The sequence below is a fragment of the Myotis brandtii genome, unplaced genomic scaffold (genome assembly GCF_000412655.1).
Source record: "Myotis brandtii unplaced genomic scaffold, ASM41265v1 scaffold1444, whole genome shotgun sequence".
Taxonomy (NCBI): domain Eukaryota; kingdom Metazoa; phylum Chordata; class Mammalia; order Chiroptera; family Vespertilionidae; genus Myotis; species Myotis brandtii.
Window position 1 is genome coordinate 146728 of NW_005355179.1, and position 10395 is coordinate 157122.

Consider the following 10395-nt stretch of genomic DNA (forward strand, 5'->3'; position numbering starts at 1 on the left):
GTGGGGGGGGATGGACCAGCTGCCATCAGCTGGGAAGATGGCCCTGATCCCAGGCCAGGCCTAGGAATTGTACCCACACATGAATTTCATGTGTCAGGCCTTTAGTTCTGAAATAAGTAGCATTTCTGAGCATTAATAGCAGATGGAGGCCCTTGGGTGGGCACATCCACTATCCATGTTGTCTGTGGAGTTAGATACCTTGATTCTCTCATGTTTCCACCCACCCAACTTCATCTGATCTGGGAACAACAAAGATGGACCCCTCCCATGGCCCAGGCACCACAGAACCCACAAGCACTCTGAGGAGTTCAGTTCATAACAACATGTTGCAGATGGGGAAACTGAGGCTCAGAGATTGAATGTTACTGCTCAAGAGCACAAGGCCTATAGATGATGAAGGAGAATTTACATAAGAATGAACTTTATCACCAACCCTACTGACCACTCACTTTCCCCAAAGCTGGACATCTGAGGGCAGGATCTCAGGATGGGGCACAACTCTGCCCGAGGAACAAGGCACTGAGGAGGCAGGAGTGAGTCATAACCTTGCTCCCAGGAAGGAGAGGGTGGCTGCTGTGGCAACAAAAAGGAGAAGGTCCTGAGGGGCCTGTGAGACACAGAAAGTCCACACTCTGGGGTCATGAGAAGAGTTGGTTTTCCTTCCCTTATTTCCCTGCATTAGCCTCAAGAGTGAATGTGACCCTGCTGTGTCAGTCACAGAACCCGAGGGACATGTTCCTTCTGTCCAAGGAAGGGACAGCCAATCCCCCCCTGCGTCTGAGATCAAAGCACCAAGCTAAGCAGTTCCAGGCAGAGTTCTCCATGAGTCCTGTGACCTCAGCCCTCGGGGGCACCTACAGGTGCTACAGCTCACGCAGCACCTCCCCCTTCCTGCTGTCACTCCCCAGTGAGCCCCTAAATCTCCTAGTCTCAGGTGAGCAGCCTGTCTTATCCTCTCTGAGCTCCAAGGTCATCTCTGTCTCTGTCCCCAGCAAAGTCTGATCTGTGATTGAAGTAGTGGGAGCACTGGGTGGTTCCACAGAGGAGGTTCACACGCAAGCGGTGTCTCAGAAGGCTCTGGGTCTATTTTTTGCTTCACCGAGAAAATTAGGGCCAGGCTGCTAGATAGAGGTTGTTCCCTTTCATGAAGAACTGCTGATGTGACAACCACGAGAGAGGGAGGGCCAGCCTCCCAGTGCAGCCCTGCAGTCTCAGACAGGCCTGAGGGAGGGGGGAAAGCGGCACTACTCCAGTGACGCCAACAGGAAGTTGGATTTAACTGAAGTGCCCAGACAGAGGCCCTACCCCCTGACTTCTGGTGGCTCCACCTCAGACCAGAGCATCTCTGTTCCCAGGGGGGCATCCCACAAGCGGGACCCTAGAAAATGGGGCTGAGTGTGTGTGGACTCAGCTCTCCTGGGAGGTGAACTCTGAGGATCTTTTCCATCTGAACAAAGGGGCTGCCTGCCAGGACCTGCAGGGGCGCTTTCATTTCTGACTTCGTGAGGCAGGATGGAGAACAGTGGTCCTGGGTTAATGGATGTGGGGCATCTTAGGAATGTGAGGGTGAGTAATGCCTTCTCACCCAGCCTCTGGTTTCCTTCCAGGGCCCCTCCCCCAACACACCTCAGTAAATTTAATTTAAAAAAATTAGGAATGTGAGGGTGAGTAATGCCTTCTATCCCAGCCTCTGGTTTCCTTCCAGGGCCCCTCCCCCAACCTACCATCTGGACTGAGCCTGGTTCTGTGATCCCCTGGGGCAAGCCTGTGATCATCTGGTGTCAGGGGACCCCAGAGGCTAAGGAGTACCATCTGGAGAAAGAGGGAACCCCAGTGCCCTGGGACAGAGTGAAGCCACTGGAGCATAGGAACAAGGCCAAGTTCTCCATCACACACATGACATTGCTACAGGCAGGGAAATATCGCTGTTACTATTACAGCCCTGATGGCAGGTCAGAGCGCAGTGACCCCCTGGAGCTGGTGGTGACAGGTGAGAGGATACTCAGGGGTCCCAGCCTCAGGCTCTGCCCTCTGGAAGGGGGTCTGCTCTCAGGGTGTCTCCCTCTCACAGCCCAGCCCTGGGGGATATGAGGGAGGTGTGAGCCCATTTACCATGCTGCCTCCTTCTCTCCTAGGATCCTACAGCAAACCCAGCCTCTCAGCCCTGCCCAGCCCTGTCGTGACCTCAGGAGGGAATGTGACCCTCCAGTGTGGCTCACCGCAGGGATTTGACAGGTTCCTTCTGACTAAGGAAGGAGACCACAGACTCTACAGGACCCTGGACTCACAGCCACAGCCGAGTGGGCAGTTCCAGGCCCTGTTCCCTGTGGGCCCCGTGACCCCCACACACAGGTGGAGGTTCAGATGCTATGGCTGCTACAGGAACAGGCCCCAGGTGTGGTCACCAGCCAGTGACCCCCTGGAGCTCCTGGTGTCAGGTGAGTCCCATTATTGCTCCATCCGTGGTCTGAGCTACCAGCCATGTCGTTGGCATCTTTGCTGTGAGGGGAGGTCCATGTGAGAAGGTGGGGTGAGGGGAGCACAAGGGCTCCTGGGCCTGAGTCACAGAGAAAGGCAGTGAGACCTGGAAGCCAGGAGAGGAGTAGGGGTTTATGAGAGGAGCAGCCCCTGTAACTCATGTCTGGTCTCCCAAGGTGCCTCTGGGAAGCCCTCCCTCCTGAGCCAGCAGGGCCCCATCGTGGCCTCTGGACAGAACCTGACCCTCCAGTGTCGCTCTGATGTCGGCTATGACAGATTCGCTCTGCACAAGGAGGGGGGACGGGACCTCCCCCAGAGCCTTGTCCTGCAGCCCCAGGCTGGGCTCTCTCAGGCCCACTTCCCCCTGGACACTGTGAGTAGCTCCCACGGGGGCCGGTACAGATGCTACGGTGGATACAACCTCTCCTCTGCGTGGTCGGCCCCCAGTGACCCCCTGGACATCCTGGTGGCAGGTGAGGAGCCAGTGGGTTCAGTCAGGGACCCAGACTCTGCACAGGCCCTGCTGCGGGTCTCTGGTGGTGAGGCCAGAATGAAAGTGCTGGGCCCCAGGGAGGGAGATAGACAGAGTCAGGGGAGAGGGGGAAACTCAGAGAAACAGAGACAGAAAGAGAGGAGGGTCCTCAGAGAGAGGCCTGGTGACTCTCAGGACAGAAAAAGCTGGGCAGTCAGTCCTCACCCTCCTCCCTCTCTTTAGGACAACTGCCTGACAGACCCTCCCTCTCGATGGTCATGCATTCAGGAGCCTGGGTGGCCTCAGGAGTGAATGTGACCCTGCTGTGTCAGTCACAGAGCCCGAGGGACACATTTCTTCTTTCCAAGGAGGAGGCAGCAGATCCCCCCCTGTGTCTGAGATCAAAGCACCAAGCTCAGCAGTTCCAGGCAGAGTTCTCCATGAGTCCTGTGACCTCAGCCCACGGGGGCACCTACAGGTGCTACAGCTCACTCAGTTCCTCCCCCTTCCTGCTGTCACTCCACAGTGAGCTCCTGGAGCTCCTAATCACAGGTGAGCAGCCCTGTCCCTGTCCTCTCTGGTCTCCAAGGTCATCTCCGCCTCTGTCCTCAGCAAAGTCTGAGATGTGATGGAAGTAGTGGGAGCACTGGGTGGTTCCTCAGAGGAGGGTCATTTGTGAAAGGGTGGACACAGGCGGGACCTCCCTCCCCTGGGACAGTCCAGCCTGAGGGAGGGAGAAAGGCAGAGCTACTCCAGGTGATAATAAGAGGAAGTGAGATTTGACTGAAGTGACCAGATGGAGGCCCCGCCCCTGACTTCTGGTGGCTCAACCTTAGACCAGAGCATCGCTGCTCCCAGGGGGACATCCAACAGGCGGGACTCGGGAAATGGAGCTTAGTGTGTGTGGACTCAGCTCTCCTGGGAGGTGAACTCTGAGGATCTTTTCCATCTGAACAAGGGGGCTGCCTGCCATGACCTGCAGGGGCGCTTTCATTTCTGACTTCCTGGGGCACCTGACACCTGGCTTGTCCTAGAGCTGCTCCAGGGGCAGCCTCTCTGGGCCTGTCCTGCTGCTCCCAGTCACTGTGACCTTGTAGGGATTGAAAAGCTGAGGGAGTCAGGGGGCAGGTACACTGATTATCCGCCAGGTCTGGGGGCTCAGCTTAGCAAGAGGAGCCACCATGTTATGGAGACACCAAAGATTTGAAAACACCCACTTATCATCTCCGCTCCTTCTGGTTCCACCCAGAATCTGTGGGGTTTTCCACTAAAAACCAGCAGCCCTGCATAGTTTGCTTGGCGCCCGGGTCCCTAAGCAGGTGGACAGTGTGTGCAGTGGGAGATGGAGAGGGTCAGCTGTTGGTGCCCAGGCCTGGTTTGTAGCACAGGGAAGATGGCTGGGCTGATGTTGGAGGAGAGGTCGGGAGAGGTGGACAGAGAACAGGAAACACTCTCTTAGCTGCTCATTTCCAGAGCCCCTTAGATGGAAGTCCTCACCACATAGGTGGGACCCTGAGCTTCTCAGAGCAGGACAGTGCCTGCTCTGGCCAAGGTGGGACCTGCTGTGGGTGACGCTGCTGTCCCCACTGGACACCCTGCTGTAGTGAGGAGTATCCCCACCTGTTGGCACCATTCTGGAAGGTCCTGTGCTACTGGAGGCCTCCAGGCCCTCAGTGCTCACCTGAGACTCAGGGGGACCATAGACACCTCATGAGGAATCAGGGGGATCCTGCCCAGACACTTTGAAATTCATGGCTGTTCTCTGCATTTCAGTCTTTATTGTGGAGAGTATCCCAGATGTCCGCCCCCCCCGCTTTTTCTCCTCTATAACCCTCCTCCAGCTGGCTCCCTCCATGCCCTTCCCATGCCCTCACTGCACTATTTTCTGTGTCCATGGGCATAGATATATGCATACAAGTTCTTTGGTTAATCTCTTCCCACCCTCTCCTCTTTACCTCTGAGATTCCTCAGTCTGTTCTGTGTTCCCATGCCTTGGGTTCTATTTTATCCATCAGTTTATTTTGTTCCTTAGATTCCACAACATATAAGTGTCAGGTGATATTTGTCCTTCTTGACTGGGTCATTTCGCTTAGCGTAATGATCTCGGCATGTTTTGCACACACGTCTCTACTATTGCTTTTGTCGTGAGAACTTTTACGTGATGGTTACTTATACATTAAAATTGTCGTTACAAACATTTAAGAATTAAAAGAGGTAATTCAACTCGAATTACCAAAAATGCTTCAAAGGTGCTGTGTTTTGTTTTTTACTTCAGAACCAATTTTTTTCAGTTTTATTCATATAATTTCCCCAACAGATAGCTGAAGAATTGATCAAGTTCTACATAAATGCATGTCTGTATATCTGAGATCAACCCATGGTCCTGGGTCCTCACTGTTGCATAAATATAAGCTTTTATACCCAGATGAGGTAGCTCCCATGGCTCTGAATCCCACAGTGAGCAGAGAGATTGAAATAACACATTGTTTTCTGCAACGAGAAACCATAATTCTTCCCAATCCTGAATTATCAAAGCAAAGCCAAACTGTGTTTCAAAGTGACTCAGAAGAAAAGTGTAAATTCAAAAGGCCCAGAGAGACCAAAGAATCCATGAAAGAAGCCAGGACCCTTCTCCAGCAGAGAAAGGGTTCGTGGGGGGAATGGTAGCAGTTAGGTCATGAGAAAGGGGAGAGTTATGGGGACCCTGGGCTTGAGTGGCATCAACTCCTCACACAGCCCCACTCCTATCTGGTTCTCAGGAGCAGCCGACACCACCAGCCCCTCACAGAACAACTCAGACCCCAAGAGTGGTGAGTAGGAGACACTCTCTGTTATGGGCTCAGCACAGAGGGTCATGCCCTGTCAAGGGGAGGGGGTACCCTGGGTGGACATCCAGGGTCCTGGGTGACTTTGTCCTGCCCTAACCTCTGTGATCTGTTTTCCCACAATCCCCAGCCTCCCAGGCCCAAGACTACACTCTGGAGAATTCCATCCGGTTGGGCGTGGCTGGATTGGTCCTGGTGCTGCTGGGGGTGCTGCTCTATCAGGCCTGAAACAGCCAGAGAAGGACCCAGGATATAGACAGGACGTGAACACAGAGGGAACAATTCCCTCTTCAGAGAGGGGGAGCCTTGGAAGTGAATCTCATGTGCCCAGGAGGTTCTGGAAGATAACGTGGGACATATGCTGAGGAACCTGTCTGCACCTCATAGCAGGTGGAGGAGTCATTACTCATGTGCAGGGCCAAGGTCTGGACCTTCTGCCATTGAACTGTGGTCCTTTCTCTCATGACCACTGTGAGTCCTGTGACTGGATCCTGACTTTCCACATTTTGGTGAAATTAGCATTAATTCCACTTGGCAGGTACAGGTCCACACCTCCATACACTTTCATGGAATACATTTTCCTTTATTTCTATTTACACAGACCTTCATGTCTGTACGAAGTCCCCATCTCCTGAGTCCAGAGAATGCTCTCTATTGTAATCTACAAGGGGCACAATCCATCCTGTAAGAGATAAACCCACTGGTAGGTCCTAACGCCCTCTCTGGACTCCACACGCCCTTCCCTGGCCATCGGATGCCACCTGTGTGCTTTCTGCAGCAACCTCACTCATTGGAATCAAGACCTGGTGGTTTGAAGGGGTCACCTGGTCTGCGCTGCCTCTGAAAACCCCATTGTCCAAAACACAGGCCCATGCCCTACATGAGTGGCCACATCTACCACAAAGTGGTTGCTGATCCCGTGCAGCAAACACTTCACATGCCAGCATTGTGTTTCCCACACACATGGCCTCACCTGCCTCATCAGCCCCACCTATTACCAATCCCACAGTGAGTCTTTGCAGGTGACAAACTGGGGTCAGAAGGAAACTCATGGCCAATAGCTCGTGATATGTAACTCGGAATTTAAACTTGGTCCATGAGAGTTTCTAACCCACAGTGGCCCTAAAATCTGAATTGGGATGAAGCCCAGTATATGGATGTGGGGGAGATTTCAGAGTTGGGGTTCTCCATCTCAGGATTGGTTCCAGATTGGAGTTGCTTCCAAAGGAAAGTGTTCTTCACATTCTTTTTAATGTGTCTCTTCTCCAAGGTTTTGCTCTGACCTCGTGCTGTACCTTCTCTGGTAGACTGCCAGACTTCCAGAAGGTGATGGTTGAGTGTCTACCTCCCAATCCCTCCTCAAACCTCCTGAAGACAGAGCCTGACCTGTGGGTTTAACAGGTGAGGTGTGAGTTCAAGCTGGTCAGACATGCCCTAGTCTCCTGATCCTTATTGAATCCTCACCTCTGATGCTTCCACCACCTTTGCCCAACATAATAATTTGTGTGAGTATAAAATTCTTCACTCACAATTCCTTCAATGTACTTTTACCATATCTATTGGCCTTTTTTTTTTATTAAAGGACTAGTGGTTCAGTGCATGAATTCATGCACATTGAAAGGAAATTGATTAGAAGAAATATTTTAATATTGCTAATCGCCCTTTCTCTATAATAGAAGTGTCAACCAAAGTCACGATCGACAATGACAGATGGAAACACACACATGTGATTGGCGCCAGGAAGAACTTTATATGTACCGTGCTTGTACGAGTTAACTTCACCTTTTATAGATATAGAATAAACTTGGTTAATTAGACCTGCTTTCTGATTTAGCTAAACTTTTTCCAGCCCAGTGAAGCACCACAAGTTCTCTTTCAGGTAATTGTCAACAACACAGCAGTAAATATCAACATGAAGCAGATTATTATTGTAGATCACACATGGAGAATAAAGGGTAAAATATTTTACTGTAGCAGTGTTTGACTATATTCTGTGCAGTGAGGAAAACCTGAAGTCATTTTCAAGGTCCACCATTTCTTACTTCTTTTCAGTTGGGTCAAGTTTCTAAGTTTTCAAAATCTCCATTTTGGGGCTAGTGAGAAGAAAATAGGATTCCACCGAGCCTCCTATCTACCCACTCTAGGACTTTTGTGTGGATCAAATTAGATGAGGCACGTTAAAACGCTTCACAGATTTTTGGTTACAGTGTGAAATGTTTCCATTTGGCTATGGAGCAAGTCATGTTCCTGGGCTGAAGAAACTTCAAGGAGGCTAGTTGCTATGGAGAGGAAGCTGGCATTGCTACATTAGGTCATTACCAGGACAGTCGGACACTTAGCATATTAGCCTTTTATATATATAGATAGTTGGCATGCAATCAAGTCAGCTCTCATTGATTGCCTCCACTTGATATGAAATATGAATACACATATTTCATTTGCATATTCATGCACCTGGCACTGTGTGCTCTCTTTGTTTCTCTGCAAAATACCCAGCCACTGGTCTCTAGGTCTATAGCCAATGTCATCCTCACCTCATTTCTACTGAATCTCACAATATCCATTGGTCTTAATCTCTTTCTGCTCTCCATGTATCTTAATTTTCTAATTCCAGTCTCTCTCTATTGCTTCCCACAAAATTTCCTCAATGTTGTCCTCCAGTTTCCTAATTGTATCTCCAGCTGTATCTTCTTGTTGAACAAAATATTTTAAGGGTGGTTAAATCACATTTTTACTTTCTTTTCACTTCTAAGGTATTTACCTAATTTATTTCTATAATTCTATATTCTTTTCTACAATAACCTTTTTTTGATGTTGTTTCAAGAATCCAATTTCCTTCTTCATCTTACCCCAGGTATTTAAGTATGCTTAAATCAAAATGTGTTTTGTATATTCTTATTGTGTTCTCAAAAATGATGATAATCCCCGTTGCAGTGAGGAAAACCTGAAGTCATTTTCAAGGTCCACCATTTCTTACTTCTTTTCAGTTGGGTCAAGTTTCTAAGTTTTCAAAATCTCCATTTTGGGGCTAGTGAGAAGAAAATAGGATTCCACCGAGCCTCCTATCTACCCACTCTAGGACTTTTGTGTGGATCAAATTAGATGAGGCACGTTAAAACGCTTCACAGATTTTTGGTTACAGTGTGAAATGTTTCCATTTGGCTATGAAGCAAGTCATGTTCCTGGGCTGAAGAAACTTCAAGGAGGCTAGTTGCTATGGAGAGGAAGCTGGCATTGCTACATTAGGTCATTACCAGGACAGTCGGACACTTAGCATATTAGCCTTTTATATATATAGATAGTTGGCATGCAATCAAGTCAGCTCTCATTGATTGCCTCCACTTGATATGAAATATGAATACACATATTTCATTTGCATATTCATGCACCTGGCACTGTGTGCTCTCTTTGTTTCTCTGCAAAATACCCAGCCACTGGTCTCTAGGTCTATAGCCAATGTCATCCTCACCTCATTTCTACTGAATCTCACAATATCCATTGGTCTTAATCTCTTTCTGCTCTCCATGTATCTTAATTTTCTAATTCCAGTCTCTCTCTATTGCTTCCCACAAAATTTCCTCAATGTTGTCCTCCAGTTTCCTAATTGTATCTCCAGCTGTATCTTCTTGTTGAACAAAATATTTTAAGGGTGGTTAAATCACATTTTTACTTTCTTTTCACTTCTAAGGTATTTACCTAATTTATTTCTATAATTCTATATTCTTTTCTACAATAACCTTTTTTTGATGTTGTTTCAAGAATCCAATTTCCTTCTTCATCTTACCCCAGGTATTTAAGTATGCTTAAATCAAAATGTGTTTTGTATATTCTTATTGTGTTCTCAAAAATGATGATAATCCCCGTAATGACCCTGTGGACAGTCCTTCATACCACTATGTGTTATTTTGTGAGTTTCTCTTTGATGTCCTCTTGGCTGTTGCTTCTCCTATTGGGAACTTTTACTTCCCTTTTTCTGCATTGACTGTGCTATATCTTTCAGAAATACTATAAGTAGCATCATTTAGCATTGAGAGCAGATGGGGGCTCTTGGGTGGGCACATTTATTGTCCACGTTGACTGTGGAGTCAGATACCTTGATTGTCTCCTGTGTCACCCCACCCATCCTCATTTGATTTGGGAATCAACAGGATTGACCCCTTCCAGGACCTGGGCAATACTTAACCCACAACTAGTCTGAGGAGTTGGGTTCATAACAACATGTTGCAGATGGGGAAACTGAGGCTCAGAGATTGAATGTTACTGCTCATGGGCACAAGGGCCATGGACGATGGAGAAGCATTTACATAAGAATGAGTTTTCTCACCAACATCAGGCCACTGACCACTTACTGTTCCCTGAGCTGAGGACTGGAGCCAGGCTCACAGGATGGGGTCAGCGCTGCCCGAGGAACAAGGCACTGAGGAGGCAGGAGTGAGTCATAATCATGCTCCCAGGAAGGAGAGGGTGGCTGCTGTGGCAACAAAAAGGAGAAGGTCCTGAGGGGCCTGTGAGACACAGAAAGTCCACACTCTGGGGTCATGAGAAGAGTTGGTTTTCCTTCCCTTATTTCCCTGCATTTGCCTCTGTGCTCATTGTCACAGGGACATCGCCCTGAGCTGC

General features: G+C 49.2%; 1 protein-coding gene and 1 pseudogene across 1 annotated transcript in view; both read left to right on the top strand.

Annotated features, from left to right (window-relative positions):
- LOC102252268 (leukocyte immunoglobulin-like receptor subfamily A member 6) overlaps positions 1 to 6048 on the top strand; it is a 22582-nt gene extending 16534 nt beyond the window's left edge. Inside the window, exons 6-7 of the mRNA XM_014535535.1 lie at positions 5710 to 5760; positions 5906 to 6048. Coding sequence (XP_014391021.1) covers positions 5710 to 5760; positions 5906 to 6003 — 149 coding nt within the window. The 3' untranslated portion in view covers positions 6004 to 6048. The remainder of the gene's footprint in view (positions 1 to 5709; positions 5761 to 5905) is intronic.
- Positions 1 to 10395, top strand: part of LOC102252553 — a 34194-nt pseudogene that overhangs the window by 6795 nt on the left and 17004 nt on the right.